Here is a 19,066-nt window from a genome sequence, read left to right as displayed (position 1 = left end):
CATTCTAATGTAGTGTAGAGTCCACGGCAGCCAAAACAACACAAAACAGCTGCTCCTGCACAAGCTTGCACATGTGCATTTATTTTTAACAATGCATCTGGTCACTGTTTGTTCCCAAATGGCACTATAGAGCAGAGTTCAGAAAGCAACTGGTAGCAATTAGGAAACATTGCTCCCTCTGACTGTGTCTGGTTTCCAATTATGTCAACACTGAGGATGGCATTACAACTGGATATGCCCACACTGGTGTAAGTGAACGACGTCTCATTACGAAAACAGTTTGAGACACAGAAGTAGGTTAAGAGTCACATCGTGCATTTGCACACAGCTGACAAAGCCTTCCATTAAGTAATCATACTAAAGCAAACTAATTCTGCACTTCCAGAAGTGAATGGATAATGCAATGTGTAACATCCATAGCCACAAGTCTAACAATCATTATCATTTTGTGCTGTGTCGCATGACATGGGCAATCATGGTCTATGACCTTATTTGTTCTTGACAGATTCCACAGAAATGCTTTTGCCATTGCCTCTTCTGGGCAATGTCTTTGCAAGATGGAAGAGTATTGCCAGTGTCAATACTCTTCAGAGATTTTCCATCTGGTGTTAATGGTCACATAGCCAAGAATTGTATGCACCAGCTGCTTATACGATCATCCACCACCTGCCCCCATGGCTTCAAGTGACCCTGATTGGGGACTAAGCAGGTGCAACACCTTGCTCAAGGGTGACCCGCAGGCTAGCAGAAGGAAAGAATGTGTTGCACCTCCTTTGGTAGAGACCTATCTCCAATGTGCCACTCGACAAGTGCATAAATACAAGAAATTCAAAATGTTGAAAAGAGATATCTTTTTACATCAAGATTACATCAAGTATTGAAGTTTTATGACTCTATGAAGGAAAAAAAGGATTGAAGTGGGATGAGAACAGGGTGCAGTCAAGATTGTCTGCTCAGCTTGAGTATTTCATAGAATTGTAAAGTTATTACAAAATGATGTGTGATTTTGCCATCACCTTTGTTGGATTATTGTGGTCCAAACCAGTTAGTACTATTCCTCTTAGTGCAGTAGTCTTTGAATCTGTAAAAGTTTGTTTCTACTTCACTGTCACAAGTCCCACTGTAGTAAAAGGTGAGCATGAGTCAAGATTTTAAGTGTTGGATCCAAATCATCCTCAGAATACCATAAATTAGGGTGCTTATAATCAAAATTGATACTAATATCGCCAATTTGCTCCATTTGTCTTGGACCTGGCTGTGGAACTTACAACGTCTTTGAGCAGAGCAGTAAACTCACCAACCTGGGAAGTGCCTGAAACAAATTCATTGCAGAAGCATGAAAATTATTGATGTGCAACGACCATAGAGACATTGTTGAAGCAATTGCAAATCCTGTGCATGTATATTTATTATTTTTACCCTTTCTAGCTCCCATTGTGAATGGGGCTTTGTATTTGCACAGATAAGAATGAACTCTCTGGCCATGTAAAGTTCAATCGTTTATTAATGTCATGTACACTATATAGTCAGGAAAGCTGAATTAAACACTGCAGCCTGATTTACATCCAGCCAATGGATTGTGGTACACCACTTCATTTGACACATCTCTGTTCTCACTGTATTTTACGTTATTTTTTCTCTATATTCTTCAGGTTTCCAGGGTATATCACGTCATTCACAAATATTCCATCTTGAAGAAAACAAATAAGCATGTAGCACAAGTGTATATTTCTCTATTAGATTATCAATTAGAATTGTTTCACACTAGAAACTGCAAACACGTAAATGATTTACATAGATTGATCACTTCCGTAGTCTGTCTGAGCTTCACTGCTGTGAAATCCTCTTCCTGAGCCCTTTGTCAATTCCAGCTTTCTCCAGTGCTCCCTCAGCAAACCTTCTATTTTCATTAAGATAAGCTCCTCCAGACATTTTCCAACTGCAGTCCTGCAGTTTTCTACTAACTAATCATCCATGCAATTAGCTTATGTTTCCCCAATTGCTCAATCAAAAATTTGCATCCTCATGAACTATGCCTTTCATGCTTCATCTCTTCCTGTCACACATTCCCTCTACTCCCAAAACTGTCACTTACCAAACCCTTCCCACCTACCTAATAAGTTCAAAGTAAACTTATTATATATATATATATGTATGTATGTATATATACATATACTGTACAATCCCGAGATTCAACTTCTTGTGGGCATCCACAGTAAATGCAAGAAACAATGAAGGACCATACCCAAAAGGATAGACAAACAACCAATCTGCAAAAGACAACAAACTCTGCAAATACAAAGAGAAAGGAAATAATGAATTTATAATAACAGCAAATAAATCAGCAATAAATATTGAGAACATGAAATGAACGTGAGTCCATAGATTGTGGGGATATTTCAGAGATGAGTGGCGGTGTGGGTCCTGAAGGCTCCTGTATTGCCTTTGTGATGAGAGCATGACCTGGATGGTGGGATCTCTGATGATGGATACTTCTTCCCTGTGACAGTGCTCCATGTAGATGTGCTCAGTGGTGGGGAGGGCTTTAAACTTGTAGGCCTTTCCATTCAAGGGCATGGATATTTCCATACCAGACTGTGATGCAACCAATCAGTATACTCTACACATCTATAGAAGTTTGTCAAAGTTTTAGATGACATGCCAAATATTCACAAACTTCAAAGAAAGTAGAGGCACTACTGCACTTTCTTCATAATTACACACACATGTTGGGCCCAGGGTCGATCCTTTGAAATAATAACACCAAGGAATTTAAAGTTGCTGACTCTCTCCAACTCTGAAGCCTCAATCAAGGACAGCTCATGGACCTCCAGTTTTCTGCTACTGGAGTCAATAATCAGCTCCTGGGTCTTGATGACATTGAATGTGAGGTTATTTGCTCTGGCACCACCCAGCCGGATTTTCAATGTCCCTCCTATATTTTGATTTGTTACCACCTTTCATTTAGACAGTGGTGTCATCAGCAAACTCACAGTCATGTGAATAAAAATAGTAGAGCAGGTGCTAAGCACGCAGCCTTGTGTTGGAGCTATGCTGATGGTGGTTGTGGAGGAGATGATGTTGCCAATCCAAACTGACTGGGGTCTGCAGATGAGGAAATCAAGGATCCAGATGCACAAGGAGGTGTTGAGTCCTAGGTTGTGAAGCTTATTCATTAGTTTTGAGGGGAGGCTGCTATTGAAATGCCAAGGTCTAGTCAGTGAAAAGCATCTTGATCTATACACCTTCACTGTCCAGATGCTCCAGTGTTGGTTGAAGTGCCAATGAAACGGCATCTGCTGTTGACCTGTTGTGACAGTAGGTAAATTGGAGTGGAACCAAGTCACCTCTCAGGCAGGAGTTGATATGTTTCATCACCCACACCTCAAAGCACTTCACCATAGTGGATGCAAGTGAGACTGGACGATAGTCATCAAGGCAGGTTACCACGTTCTTCTTAGGGACTGGTATAATTGAAGCCTGCTTGAAGCAGCTGGGTACCTCAGCCACCTGAAGCGAGAGGTTAAAGGTATTGGTGAACTCTCCAGCCAGTTGATCAGCGCAGGCCTGTAGTAGTCAGCCAGGTACCCGACCTGGGTCGGATGCTATCTGGGGTTCACCATCTGAGGCCATCTTCTGTTGGCCTCAGAGATGGGAATCACAGGGTCATCAGGGGCTGTGGGCGTTTGTGAAGATGTCTCCATGTTTTGATGGTCAAAGCGTATAACCATGTAATTCTCTGACTTGGGTTTCATGAAGACATCAAGCTCCAATCCTCTTTCTGCATGTTCCTATCTGTAGGGTCAGGGGCCTGAATATATATATGAAGTCCCTGAAGATGGCAAAGTGAAGCCATTTGAGAATCCGGGCATTTTAAAGAAAGACTCCATGACAAAGATGATCTGTTGCAACTTTATAAAACAATGTTTTGGCCATACTTGGGGAAATTCGTAAATTGTTTTATCATTATCACTTAAGAAACTACAGTAATTTGTAGGGCAATGGAGAAAAGCCACAGAAGAGTGGACTGGCAGGAGTGCTCTTCTTGTGGCCAACACAGGTGATGGACTCAGTACCCTGCCTCCAGCTGTTCTAGGAATTGGTCCGGGATTCCTTGATTCATCTCAACACCAGTGCCTATGTCTGTATCTCTGTCCAACTGTCTGGATTTTTCTTCCCAGAAAGAAAGACTTGTATATAAATAGCATGCTTTCATTTGTCAGCCAGTGGAGCACTTGCAAAGTCACTGCTGTATGGTAGGAAATGTGGCAGCCAATGTGTGCAGAGGAATGAGATACCAGCTAGTCATACAATCATGGAAATTTCCACATTGAGATTGGCCAAATTCTTGTCAGCCAAAAATGAGGTTTCTCCCTTTTAATAAAATTCAGTAGTGTCCAATAACGTAAATAATTGGAGAGAAGCCAGTGTTCCACACTTTGGTTTGATATTGATTGAGGGAAACTGTTAAGAGTCACAGAGTTATACATTACAGAAACAGTCCCTTTGGCTCAACTCATCCAAGCCAACCAGGCAACTGTCCTGAACTAGTCTTTACAGTCTGCTATGTAGAAAAAATTGCCCCTCAGGTCTCCTTTAAAGCTTTCCTCTGTCATTTCAAACTTTTCTCACCAGTTTTAGATTCCCATACACTGGGGGGAGAAACTATGACAATCCACCTTATATATACCCCTTGATTTTTAAACCTGTTTTAGGCCACACCTCAGCTTTCTTCACTCCAGCGAAAACAGTTCCGGTCTATCCAGTATCTCCTTATAACTCAAGTCCCCTTGTCCCAGCAACAATTTTGAGGATCAAGACAGTCTGAAAAACCTCCTGAAACCCTTTTGTTTGTCTTTCATCTCTTCCTTCATTGATCTCATTTTTGATTGCCAGCCATCTGTACTTTTCTTTTGCCGAATTTGAATCTAATTGCACATTATCTGAATGCGGTTTGTTTATAACTATGAGTTAATATTGTGAGCAGCAGACATATGTTTTAAAAGAAAGGTCTAGTCTTGTTTAAGAACTTAAGAGCTAGGAGCAGGAATGGGTCATAGGGGAATTCATAGTTGCTGTAAAAAGATTATCGAATCATTTTCCAAAACTATTTCCATATTCATCGATGTACTAAATGTCTATTAATCTCTGTTTTGAATGAACGTACCAATTAGAATTCCAAACATTCATGATCTTCTGAGTGAAGAAATGTCTCATCATCTCAGTCTTACATGGCTTAACCCTTATTCTCAATTTGTGGCCCTCTTGTCCTAGACTCTTAAGCCAGAGGAAACATTTTTCCTGCTCTTAGACTTCAAGGATTTAGTAACTTTCAGTCTGATCTCCCTTGTCCTCTAAACTTTAGAGAATACAGGCTCAGTCTTTTCAATCTATCCTCAAAGAACAATCCCGACCCTCAAACCAATCTGGTGAATCAGTAGACTTCCACTGTGGTATGTGTATCCTTTCAGGTAAGGAGATCAGATCTGTACAGAATACTCTGGGTGCAGTCTCAGCATGCCCTACTGGATTGAAATAAGACTTCTTTACTCTTGTAAACAAACTCTGTCACGGTAAAGGCTGGCATATCATTTATTCGCCTAACTGCTTGCTGCACCTGCAGGTTTCTCTCTGATGACTTGTGAACAAGCACATCCAGGTTCATTTGCGTATCAACACTCCCCATTCGCTCATTATATTGCAAGTAGTCTACTTTCCTGTTACCCTCACCACGGTGGGTCACCTCAAAATTTTCACCTTATATTCCATCGGCCATGTTCTCATCCATCCATTCGGTCCATATCCCCTTGGTGCCTCTTTGTATCCTCCTCTGTACTCAGAGTCCCACCTAATTTATTTTGTCTATAGCTTCACCTGGATATTCGGCAGATTTAAGGTCCAAGTAACATCAGAGAAAGTCCATGTTAAATGAAAGCAAATCAGGATTTCAGATCTGGCAGCCTGAGAAGAATTAAGTGAAGCTTAATATCAAATGTATGATATATTCTCAAATATACAGGAATTCAAAGTCAAACCCAGAAGCTTTCAATTTACCCTTGAACCTTGGTTTTGTACTAAACAAACAAACCAAATTCAGTTAGATAAATGACTGAAAAAGTTCTGTGCAGAAATCAGTGGGAATTCTATGACCAGGCTTTGTGCCTTAACAATAACAAGCAAAATTCCCCTCTCATTCCCACTACTGGAATTATTCTATGTAGACATCAGTTGGGGTCACTTACCATATGGAATTTACCATATGTGATATTTCTATTCCTCACACATGTAGTTAATTCATGCCGATACTGATAATTCATACTGGAACACAATTTCAGGCTCACAAAAATCATCATATATTTATGATCAGTTTCTGTAACTTTGAATTTCTTAGAATCTAGTAGGTGACTGGAGGAGTACAAATGGGTGTGTGTGGCTTAGCATTACTGATCACACTAATACGTAGACCTCACATTTCTTATGTTCTAGTGGATTCAGTCCAGTACATCATGGATAAAGCCCTCCTAACCACTGAGCACATCTACATGAAACACTGTCATAGAAAAGCAGTATCCATTATCAAGAATCCCCACCACCCAAGTCATGCTCTCTTCTTGCTGCTGTCATCAGGTAGAAGGTGCAAGATCCTCAGGACTCACACCACCAGGTTCAATAACAGTTACCAGCCCTCAACCATCAGGCTCTTGAATAAAAGGGATAACTACATTCAACTTCATTTGGTCCATCATTGATACATTCCCACAACCAATGATTATACTTTCAAGGACTCTTTGTCTCCTTATCATTATTTATTGATATTTATTTATATTTTCATTTGCATAGTTTGCTGTCTCTTGCACTCTGGTTGGCCTTTCATTGATCTTGTTTTAGTTAATTAATTTTTGTCTTTTGGTTTGCTGAGTATTCCCGCAAAATGATGAATGTCAGGGTTGTATATATCTATATATATATATATATATATATATATATATATATAAACACACACACACACACACACACACACACACACACACACACACACACACACACACATAATAAAATTTACTTTGAGCTTTTGAACTTTCATATTGTTTGTGTATCTAGATCTGGATCCTGGACTTCCTGTCAGATTGCTGGCAGTTGGTACCTCTGCTCCTCTGATCCTCAACACAGGTGTCCCTCAGGACTCTGTCCTAAGCCCCCTCCTTTACTCTCTGTATACGCATGGCTGTGTCATCACCCATAGCTCCAATCTGCTAATTAAATTTGCTGACAACACTACACTGGCCTAATCTCAAATAATAATGAGGTAGTTTACAGAGAGGAAGTCATCACCCTGACACAGTGGTGCCAAGAAAACAACCACTTCCTCAATGTCACAAAAACGAAGGAGCTGGTTGTGGACTACAGGAGGAATCGAGACAGGCTAATCCCTATAGTATCAATGGATCTGGGGTTGAGAAGGTTAACAACTTTAAGTTCCTCGGCATAAGCATCATCAAGTATCTCAAATGATCTAAATGTACCAGCTGTGTGGTGAAAAAGGCACAACAGCGCTTCTGTCACCTCAGACAGTTGAAGAAGTTTGATATGGCCTCCCCCAAATTCTAAGAGCTTTGAACCTCAATAGGACCATGATTGACAGCACCCTGACTGGCTCCATCACTACCTGATATAGGAACTGTAGTTTGCTCAATCGCAGGACTCTGCAGAGAGTGGTGTGGACAGCCCAGCGCGTCTGTAGATGTGAACTTCCCATGATTCAGGACATTTACAAAGACAAGTGTGTAAAAAGGGCCCAAAGGATCACTGGGGACCCAAATCACCCCAACCACAAACTTTTCCATCTGCTACCCTTTGGGAAATGGTACCACAGCATAAAAGCCAGGACCAACAGGTTCTGGGACAGCTTCTTCCACCAGGCCATCAGACTGTTTAATTCATGCTGACACAACTGTATTTCTATGTTATATTGACTATCCTGTTGTACAAAATATTTATGAGAGATGATTGATAAGTTCAATCATTTGAATACAATTGAAAAGGTAGAAGGAGTCAGTTTTAGAAAACCTAGCACATTTATTTTTCAACATAGTCCCCTCCTGCATTTACACACAGTCCAGTGGCCATGGAACATATGGATCTTGGACCTCCAGAAAGTGTCCACAACAGGGGTGATTGATAAGTTTGTGGCCTAAGGGAGAAGGAGATGAGCTCTCGTTACATGCACATGCAGGTTAACTCTTTGAGTGATTATGCAGAAAATTTGAAGTTAATAGCTCATCAAGGGTGATTGATAAGTTTGTAGCCTAAGGTAGAAGGAGATGAGTTATTAACTTCAAACTTTCTGCATAATCACTGAAACAGTTGAACTGCATGTGCGTGTAACGAGAGCTGTATAACTCATCGCCTTCTGCCTTAGGCCACGAACTTATCAATCACCCCTGCTCTGGACACTTTCTGGAGGTCCAAGATCCGTATGCTCCACGACCACTGGACTAAGTGTGTAAATGTAGGAGGGGACTATGTTGAAAAAATAAATGCACTAGGTTTTCTAAAATTGATTCCTTCTACTTTAGGCCACGAACTTATCAATCACCCCCTCATATTATAAATTACTATTAATTCACATTGGACATTTAGACTGAGATGAAACGTAAAGATTTTTACTCCTCATGTTGATGAAGGATGTAGGTAATAAAGTCAATTCAATTCTTTTCAATTGTTTATGCTCAATATTTTTATAAAATCATACATCGTGATTATTTAGTAGCACTTTTGCTGCATTCATTTAAAACTCCGATTTCACAAATGGGTCGAATCGTCCTCAGTCTGTGCAGGAGGGAGCTAGAGTGTTCACAAACGTCAATAAACCTGGAAGCCAATCACTTATTCCATGAGAAAAATGATTGAATGAAGGTAAAAATAAGGGCAAAATGCAATTTCAAATTAACTGATACAAGGTTAGCGGTTTGGGGAAATAATTAAAAATGACAAATTTTCAAAAGTCTCCAAAGGTTGTTCTTGCACGTCGGTATCATAGTTACTGGAGTGAAGAGAATTAGAATAAAATTACATCATTGTATTTAATCCCTAAAGATGACTAATTGAAAAGGAGTTATTGGTGTTAACGGGCTATGCACTTTCTCATTCTGAACTTGCACATCTTATGACAGATAGCTAAAGTATCAATGTGAGGAATTACCTCATTTCACATGGTCTCAGTGGTGGACAACAGTTGCACTCTGAGTCCATTGCCAGCACCAGTAGGTAGTTTAATAATTCTGTATCACACATCATTTCATTTTAGATATTTTCCTGCCTTAGGGGTCTCAGCAGGTTGTTTTTTGCAAGTACTGGTGATATGTCAAAAACTACTCAAAGCCAAATGTCAAAGTCGACTTTATTGTCACATGCTGGAGTACTTTTATGCATTGGTGCAATGAGAAAGTAATGCAGCAGCATTGCAGGCACAGAGCAGCAGATAAGCAGCATTCAGAAGAAAAGCATAAGTTGTACATGAATTATATATAATGTTTACAAGAAACAGTGCAATTTGAATAAAAAAGAACATATTACCATCCCACTAGCCTCCGCGTCCAACTCATAATTCTCAGTAACTTCCACCATCTCCAACAGGATCCCATCACCAAGCACATCTTTCCCTCCCTCCCACTGTCCTCTTCCACAGAGATCATTCCCTACACAACTTCCTTGTCCATTCGTCCCGCCCCACTGATCTCCCTCCTGGGACTTATCCTTGCAGGCGGAACAAGTTCCACATCTCCTCCCTCACTTCTATTCAGGGCCAAAGCAGTCTTTCGAGGTGAGGTAACACTTCACCTGTGAGTCTGCTGGGGTCATTTGCTGTATCCAGTGCCCTGGGGTGACCTCCTGTATATTGCTGAAATCTGACATGGACTGGGAGACCGCTTCACTGTGCACTATGTTCTGTCCACTAGAAAAAGCCGTATCTCCCAGTGGCAGCCCATTTTAATTCCACATGCCATTCCCATTCCGACGTGCCAGTCCATGGTCTCCTCTACTGTCGCATTAAGGCCACACACAAGCTGGAGAAGCAACACCTTATATTCTGTCATGGTAGCCTCCAACCTGATGGCATGAGCATCGAATTCTCAAACTTCTGGCAATTTCCCCCTCCCCCACCCTTCATTATTCCCCATTCCCAGAACTCTGTCTCTCCTTGTCTCCTTGGCTGCCCATCAGCTCCCTCTGGTGCTCCCCCTCTTTTCCTATGGTCTTCTACTCTTGTCAGATTCCACCTTCTCCAGCCCTTTATCTCTTTTACCAATCAACCTCCCAGTTCTTTACTTCACCCCTCCCACTCTCCCAATTTCACCTATCACCTAACATCTTGTAGTTCTTCTTCACTTTCCCCCTCATCCTCTTACTCTGACTTCTCACCTCTTTTTCCAGTCCTGATGGGGGCTCTCAGCCTGAAACATCGATTGTTCACTCTTTTCCATAGATCCTGAGTTCCTCCAGCATTTTGTGTGTGTTGCTTGGATTTCCAGCATCTGCAAATTTTATCTTGTTTGTGATACAAAGGAAAGTCCATTTGTACTGCATAGTGGTCAAAGTGGTCTTTGGGAAAATGTTGAGTAACTACACTTACTAATTTATGGGGAATTGAAGCACATGTATGGTACACAGTACTCAATCATGAAGTTTTACCTGAGGTAACATATGACATATGTCTCAACGTCATACAATCTATTTTATTCAGAAACCCAGAACGCTGATGAGTGTGTCCAACAAATCAGAAGAATTGTGGAATCTCCCAGCATGCCTCTGCCACACTGCCTTATCCTGCAGCACCTAGTGAAGCACTTTTGTAAGGTGTGTCAGTATGAAGGTGCAAACCGTCTCACACCAAGGCTTCTGGGCGAAATCTTCAGTGATGTCTTGTTTAGGCATTCACTCTCAAGGTAAATGATGCTGTAATAACTTATAAGAAATTAATCCTTTTTCTTGTATTTCTTAATATACCAAACTGTGCATAAAAGCCATTTACCAGTCAATACACTGAATATTTAAAACAAATTAGCTTTGGGAAGTTATCAGTTTAACCTAAAAGTGATGCATGACTATATCCTTATGAACCAAAGCATGCCACTTGTATGCAGACAACAGAGCAAGGTGTTGGCTATATGGAGTTTATGGTGATCATGCATTTTAATTTGATATGATTGTGAGATTCTGCCACATGGAATGTGGCATTTTTTTCTAGATACCCTGAAATATATTTATAACTCCATAGTGGTTTCTTAGCACTAAGCTCCTGCAATAAATTCTCAGCATAATAATACCTTTTGGAAGATTGTGAAAATAGTAAGAAAGAAGATTCAAGGAAGGAGTTTTATGGAGATTATGTGTAAATAGTGGTGCTGGCAGTAACTGTGCTGATATATTTGTGGTTGCAGTCTATTCTTACACCAGACAGAAACATAATCTCATGTTTATCTTGTGTCACATGAATTCACAATGAGATATTTTATTCCATTTTGAAATGGTTTATGAGATTGGTTCCTCATAGTGCTGTATTTTAATTGGGAGAAGGAAAGCAAATCGACATGCCTTTTTTAATTGACTGTTTGGGATCGATCAGGGTTTATTTCACTGGATGAGTAGATCAAGTGCACTACTGTAGGTTAGAATGGTCCCCATTACAGTATAGTTCTGTGTGTTGTGTCTGATTGTAATAGGAACATAGAAAACCTACAGCACATTACAGGCTTTTCGGCCCACAAAGTTGTGCCGAACATGTCCCTATCTTAAATATTACTAGGCTTACCCATAGTCCTCTATTTCTAAGCTCTGTGTATCTATGCAAAAGTCTCTTATAAGACCCTATCGTATCTGCCTCCACCACCGTTACCAACAGCCCATTCCACACACTCACCACTGTTTAAGTAAAAAACATACTCCTGAAATCTCCTCTGTACCTATTCCCCAGCACCTTAAACCTGTGTCCTCTTGTGGCAACCATTTCAGCACCGGGAAAAAGCCTTTGACATGATCAATGCTTTTTATCATCTAATACACCTCTAACAGTTCACCTCTCATCCTCCGTTGCTCCAAGGAGAAAAGGCCGAGTTCACTCAACCTGTTTTCATAAGGCATGCTCCCCAATCCAGGCAACATCCTTGTAAATCTCCTCTGCACCCTTTCTATGGCTTCCACATCTTTCCTGTTGTGAGGCGACCAGACCTGTGCACAGTACTACATGTGGGGTCTGATCAGGGTCCTATATGGCTGCAACATTACCTCTCGGCTCCTAAATTCATTTTCACGATTGATGAAGGCCAAAACACTGTTCACTTTCCTAACCACAGAGTCAACCTGTTCAGCTGCTTTGAGCGTCCTATGGACTCAGACCCCATGATCCCTCTGATCCTCCACACTGCCCAATAGTCTTACCATTAATGCTATATTCTGCCATCATATTTGACCTACCAAAATGAACCACTTCACACTTATCTGGGTTGAACTCCATCTGCCACTTCTCAGCCCAGTTTTGCATCCTATCAATGTCCCGCTATAACCTCTGACAGCCCTCCACACTATCCACAACACCTCCAACCTTTGTGTTATCAGCAAACTTACTAACCCATCCCTCCACTTCCTCATTCAGGTCATTTATAAAAATCACGAAGAGTAAGGGTCCCAGAACAGATCCCTGAGGCACACCACTGGCCACCAAACTCCATGAAGAATATGACCCTTCTACTACCCCTCATTGACTTCTGCGGTCAAGCCAGTTCTGGATCCACAAAGCAATGTCCCCTTGGATCTCATGCTTCCTTACTTTCTCAATAAGCTTTGCATGGGGTACCTTATCAAATGCCTTGCTGAAATCCATATACACTACATCTACTGCTCTTCCTTCATCAATGTGTTTAGTCACATCCTCAAAAAATTCAATCAGGCTCGTAAGGCTTGACCTGCCCTTGACAAAGCTATGCTGACTATTCCTAATCATATTATACCTCTCCAAATGTTCATAAATCCTGCCTCTCGGGATCTTCTCCATTAACTTACCAACCACTGAGGTAAGACTCACTGGTCTATAGTTTCCTGGGCTATCTCTACTCCCTTCCACGAATAGGAAAACAACACCTGCAACCCTCCAATCCTCCGGAACCTCTCCCGTCCCCAAAGATGATGCATAGATCATTGCCAGAGGCTCAGCAGTCTCCTCCCATGTTTCCCACAGTAATCTGAGGTACATCTCATCCAGTCCCAGTGACATATCCAGCATGATGCTTTCCAAAAGCTCCAGCACATCTTCTTTCTTAATATCTACATGCTCAAGCTTTTCAGTCTGCTGCAAGTCATCACTGCAATCAACAAGATCCTTTTCCGTAGTGAATACTGAAGTAAAGTATTCATTAAGTACCTCTTCAATTTTCTTCAATTCCATATACACTTTCCCACATTATCATATAATGATAATGAGATGATGATGCAATCAGTGATAATGAGACCAACCTGTGTCCTAACAGACCACCTTTTGTTTAACAGTTACCTGTATTTTAGCTGACTTCAGCCACTGATAAAAGACAGGCTTGTGATGACATAAACTACAGTGATTTTAATTGAATAGAAAATTTCCTTCCTGACAGGGTATGAGATATTTCATAGTATCTTAATACCAAAAAAATCATCTACAGCGGTTGTGTAAAATGCTGAATAGCTGTTATGTTCCAGGTTATTGGAAATTTATAGTACCTTTAATCAAGTTTCTATAATTGGATCTTTATTTAATTAACTGAGAAATATGGGTGCTGGGCCAATATCCAGAGTGTAGAATATCATGAAGCTTGAACCATGTTGTTGAGAATACAAAGTAAATCAATGCTGAGGTTAACTTTTCAAAGTGTGTAATGGGTAGCAGAAATGAAAGGTGAGGATGGGTGGAAGAGAGAGAGATGGCAAGTCAGTTATCAGATTTTTATTTGGTATATTTCCAGTTCCAATCTCACTTGTTTGACTGACAAGTTAAAATTGGTGCAGCAATATTAAATAAATATTCTTCATTCCAGCAGTAAACCACCTCCAAACTTTTCAATGCAACTCTTTGTTGACCTGGCACATATCAGAGGACAACAAATCAAATGAACTTGTTTCATAGTCCAAGGCTGGCGCGTGATTATAAGCTTTTGTCAGCAAATCTGAAAAGGCAGAGGAAGCTGTAGAATAATGGGTCTATTTGAATTTCTCTCAGTGGCTTGCAGCATTACCATGTCGCACTTTTGATTACTATTTATTAAACACTTCACTGTTCGGTAAATTAAAGTCAGTGGCAAGAATTTGTAGAATGCCTATGTCATGCCAATGTTGTAAATTGTGCTTGGAACTGACATTCTGCCAGGCTGAATGTATACAGAAATGTTAAATGCTTGTTATATTTGCTTCCAGTGCTGATGTGAATCCAGAGCTCCACGTTAAGATCATTGAGGCGCTTATCATGACGGGAGGTTTGGCTGAAATGCAAGTAGCACCAGGTAGGAAGCCAATATTCTTTTTCTGTGCTATGAAATCTCCTTGGCAGATTCTTTTTTTTTCATCAACCAACATCATGAGGTATTTCTAAAAGCATCTTAAATAGCAACTAGTTACAATAGTCTCTTGTTGGCCTTTACATAGAATTCATTCAGATACAGAAGCTATTTTCAATATTTTTTTGGATTTCTTCAAGTTTGTCTGAACCACTGAAGTTTTTTCAAAGATGGTGCATGTGGGATCTTGACCTAATAAAGGAACACTGACTTTATGTGGACATATTCATCAGATTGATTTTTATTTGAATGGTTTGGAAAGGGACGATGATTTGTTATGGTGGCATTTCACACATTCTGCATTTGAATGTATTTTGTCATTGTGTCATTGCATCAAGCTGAAATATATCTTATTTGCCCTATTATCTTTCTCAAACTACTTGGATGATTGAACTGGATCCAGGCATAAAGCAAGAGGAATAAATTACCATTTTGATTAGCTTGTAAAACAGTTTGATATGGTACTAACTCATGCCTTATAACTAATCATAGATCAGTTGTTCTTATGTCCAATTGATCTGTACTGAGTTAGTCTGAGGCTGATGAATACCCATGAAACTGTACCTTAAGGGATCTTGGTGTCTGCTAGAAAATACAGGAAATACTGAGTCTTTTCACTTAGCAGGACACTTGTGTCTTCCAATTTGGATTTGAGTCAATCTCCATTGTCTTTAGCAAAGATTATACAGTAAAGTGCAAAAGTCCTAGGCCCCCTGGTTTTTTTAATATGATTTCACATGATACGGCTTCCATAGAGCTCTGATTTCAACATCGTCAAGGCTGTCTAGGATTACTTGGAGAGACAAAAGCAAGTGAGACAGCCAAAGTCTGCAGAAGAACTGTGGCAAGTTCTCCAAAATGGAACAACCACCAGCCAAGTTTCTTCTAAAACTGCATGACAGTATACCTAAGAGCATTGATGCAGTTCTAAAGGCAAAAGGTGGTCACACCAAGTATTGATTTGATTTAGTTTTTTGTTGTTTACTGTTTTTTGTAGTATTTTTTTGATATTTAGAAACTTTTCACTTCATTATTTTTGAAAGCATCTTCGCTTTATAGAAGTTTTTACATGTACCAAAGAATTTTGCACAGTACTGTTTATCTCCGAAATAAGCATAGTGTCTGTCTTATGTTGGGGGCATTGTTGTATGAGGAGTGAAATTGTGCTTCTGAAAGGAATAAATCAGAGCCTGCCTGATGAAAAGGAATATTTTCTCTATTATACATTTTAATTTCTGAAATTACAGCTATGTCTGCTTAAGTATATTGAGAGCTGTGTACTCTATTGTCTCCATTCCCAGAGACAAAATTGGATGGCACTCGTTCACTTTTATATGATAATTCTTAATTGAAAAATCATTTGAGTTGCTATTACCTACTGGCTGCTGGCTTTGTTCTGCAGATGGCCAATTAAGACTAAAGCAATTTGTAGTTAATTGATAAATGAATTTTGTTCAGGCACTTATTACTGTAGCTAGAAACTGCAGACACCCTTGTATTATTATGTTTACATTTGATTGGTGGCTTTATTTATTTTGAGAAATACATCTTTCCCCTTTCATTTTGTTGATCAAAGTACAAAGGGCACTTCGTGTATTCTGCTTCCAGTTTATTAGTCATTTAGAGTTCATCATGGGAAAGGTGGGAGGCTGTGTCAGAGATAAAAGAGATTGTATATGGTTATCTTTAGGAATGATAACTCAGAGCTTGTGTTATTTGAGTCTTGTGAAAGGATTCCGTTTGTTGTGTGATGTGGGAGGAATAGCTAAATGCCATGATCTATTTTAGTTGGCTGTATTTGCCTCATATTTTATGGGACTGAGCACTCAGATTATTTTTTGTATTTCATGAACCTGTTTTGTTAATATACAGCCCAAGAGTCAGTTTAATGGAACACCAGTTGTATTCCTTTCTGGAGTTTACAGGATCTAGAAGAAATTCTATGACAGAACAAAGAAACTAAATGTACCTATAAGATTTATCTCCTCATACAATCTATTGTATTATGTACTGTACTTGATTTTAGAGGGCAATGCTGTGTTACAGGAATTGAATTGACTTTATTATGTATATTGTTCATATACATGAGGAGTAAAAATCTTTATGTTATGTCTCCATCTAAGTGTGCAATGTGCAATTTACAGTAATTTATAATAAATAGTATGTAACAGGATAGTCAATATAACATATAAATACAATTGTATCAGCATGAATTAATCAGTCTGATGGTCTGGTGGAAGAAACTGTCCCAGAGCCTGTTGGTCCTGGCTTTTATGCTGCGGTACTGTTTCCCAGATGGTAGCAGTTTGTGGTTGGGATAACTCATGATCCAATGATCCTTCGGGCCCTTTTTACACACCTGTCTTTGTAAATGTCCTGAATAGTGGGAAGTTCACATCTACAGATGCGCTGGGCTCTCCGCACCACTCTCTGCAGAGTCCTGCGACTGAGGGAAGTACAGTTCCCTTACCAGGCGGTGATGCAGCCAGTCAGGATGCTCTCAATCATTCCCCTATAGAAAGTTCTTAGAATTTGGGGGGCCATACCAAACTTCTTCAACCATCTGAGGTGAAGGAGGCGCTGTTGTGCTTTATTCACCACACAGCCGGTATGTACAGACCACGTGACATCCTCGGTGTTGTGTATGCCAGGGAACTTAAAGCTGTTCACCCTCTCAACCCCAGATCCATTGATGTCAATAGGGGTGAGCCTGTCTCCATTCCTCCTGTAGTCCACAGCCGGGACTGTGTTTACAAGAGGCATGTTAGAGGCTGATTCCAAGAATAATGATCTAAAATAAGCCCATGAGCAAGAGGGAAAGATGCTCCTTGCTTCCACCATTATCATAATATAATTAGGATATTCAAAAAATTTCCTCTGTCTATTCTGGAGACATCTATGGTAAAGTATAGAATAGATTTCCTAATGCCTTGTATTTATTGTGTGTTCCCAAGCAGGCACCTACAGGTGCTCTGTCCTTTCTCACAAACATAAGAAACATGAAGTAGTCAAGCAGCGTAAAGAGAAAGAAGAAGAAAGAAAGTGAAATCAGGAGAACTTTTTCTGAGTGTGCTGCAGGCAGAATCTGATATCTGGTGCAGACTAATAATTGCAGCAGACATTCCCACCAGAGAAGTGCCACCTCCAACAAGGGAGAAACTGAGTAGGCATTCAATGAATCCCCATCTTCAACATGTTGTGAATTTTCATTGATGGAATGTGTAGTCAAGGCCTGGCAGTGCTCCCACTCAACTGTAGGAAAGAATTTGTTCTTCATGTAATACTACAGATATAGTAGCCACCCAAGCATATCTCCCATTTTATCTGGAGAGCAAAATGGAGGGATATGATGCGCACATCTCCAGAGGAAAGGGGAAACAATGTACTGAATGGAGCACAATGAATCTTGGTCTATGCCTTTATGATCTTTTGATCAAGCTGTGCAGGAGCTCTGGGTTTACAAATACCGTATCATCTGATATTCTGTCTGCCTCTGGGACTGTGAAGGGTGGGCCCTGTCTGCATTTCAGTTGAACAGTGATAGTGAATCCTGTCAGGGGGTTCTCTGAATATTCAATCAAAAGTATTTGGCAGAATGGCTCATTAGCTGAAGTCTAAATTGAGCACCAAGACCATGCTTAGTTGCTAGTAAGAATCCTGACCAGCACCCCATCTCAACTCCCAGCGCTCTCTGTAAAATCCATTATGCATAGCCCATTTCTCAATACCACTCCAACAGTCCTAAATGTGACTGCGGTGGGAAAGAGACATTCAGGGTGGGACATCAGCACATCTCCTTCTGGAATATGCATCTGCTTCGAAGACCTGAACTACCAACCTAAAGTTTTTTCCATTTGTGCAAGACAGGACTCCCTGCATTTTGAGATATTCCCTGAAATTGAGAGAAATATCACCTGCTGAAAGACGTACCTTGGATCATCCCAAAACTTGTTTATTTTTCCAATACAAGTTTCTGTGGATAATGAAATGCGCATTCCCGTGTTTGTGGCATGCTGAGGAATACACACACATCAGGGAAAGGACAGGGTGGCATTCTCTTCTGCATACTGTGGTGCTGGAATTCTTGTTAAATACCCCTGAGACTTACTGCTCATGGAAGGTCTGAGAGAGAGAGAGAGAGAGAGAGAAAATAGTAAAGAAGTAATAAAAAAAAGCATGCCAACTTGTCAGGAATGGAATGAGAAGTCTTGTACTGTGACTGATGCACTGTATTATTTACTTGCAAATTTTATGAACTAAGTGCATTTTGATAGAGAAAGTACTGCAGATCACTATTGAGCAGGAAATTATAAAATTAGCTCAGAAGTTGAGTGAATAGGGTGAGGGACAACTATTTACAAGCCATTCTCTGTCAAATGGTAAATGTTATTAGCTGAAGAGAAGAGAACCAGATCAATTCCTGCAGTTCCTTTGCACACTCCATGGAATTTGTTGGAGGCAGCTTGTTGGGTTGATAAGGTGCCTTT

General features: G+C 40.3%; 1 protein-coding gene across 3 annotated transcripts in view; it reads left to right on the top strand.

Moving 5' to 3' along the window:
* Positions 1 to 19,066, top strand: part of pik3r3b (phosphoinositide-3-kinase, regulatory subunit 3b (gamma)) — a 675,304-nt gene that overhangs the window by 430,402 nt on the left and 225,836 nt on the right. For all 3 annotated transcript variants that reach the window (XM_059984207.1, XM_059984206.1, XM_059984205.1), the window contains exons 6-7: positions 10,745 to 10,946; positions 14,440 to 14,525. In XM_059984207.1, coding sequence (XP_059840190.1) covers positions 10,745 to 10,946; positions 14,440 to 14,525 — 288 coding nt within the window. The remainder of the gene's footprint in view (positions 1 to 10,744; positions 10,947 to 14,439; positions 14,526 to 19,066) is intronic.

The sequence above is a fragment of the Hypanus sabinus genome, chromosome 11 (genome assembly GCF_030144855.1).
Source record: "Hypanus sabinus isolate sHypSab1 chromosome 11, sHypSab1.hap1, whole genome shotgun sequence".
Lineage (NCBI taxonomy): Eukaryota > Metazoa > Chordata > Chondrichthyes > Myliobatiformes > Dasyatidae > Hypanus > Hypanus sabinus.
The sequence above is the reverse complement of the archived record's forward strand: the minus strand, read 5'-3'. Positions and strand labels throughout refer to the sequence as shown.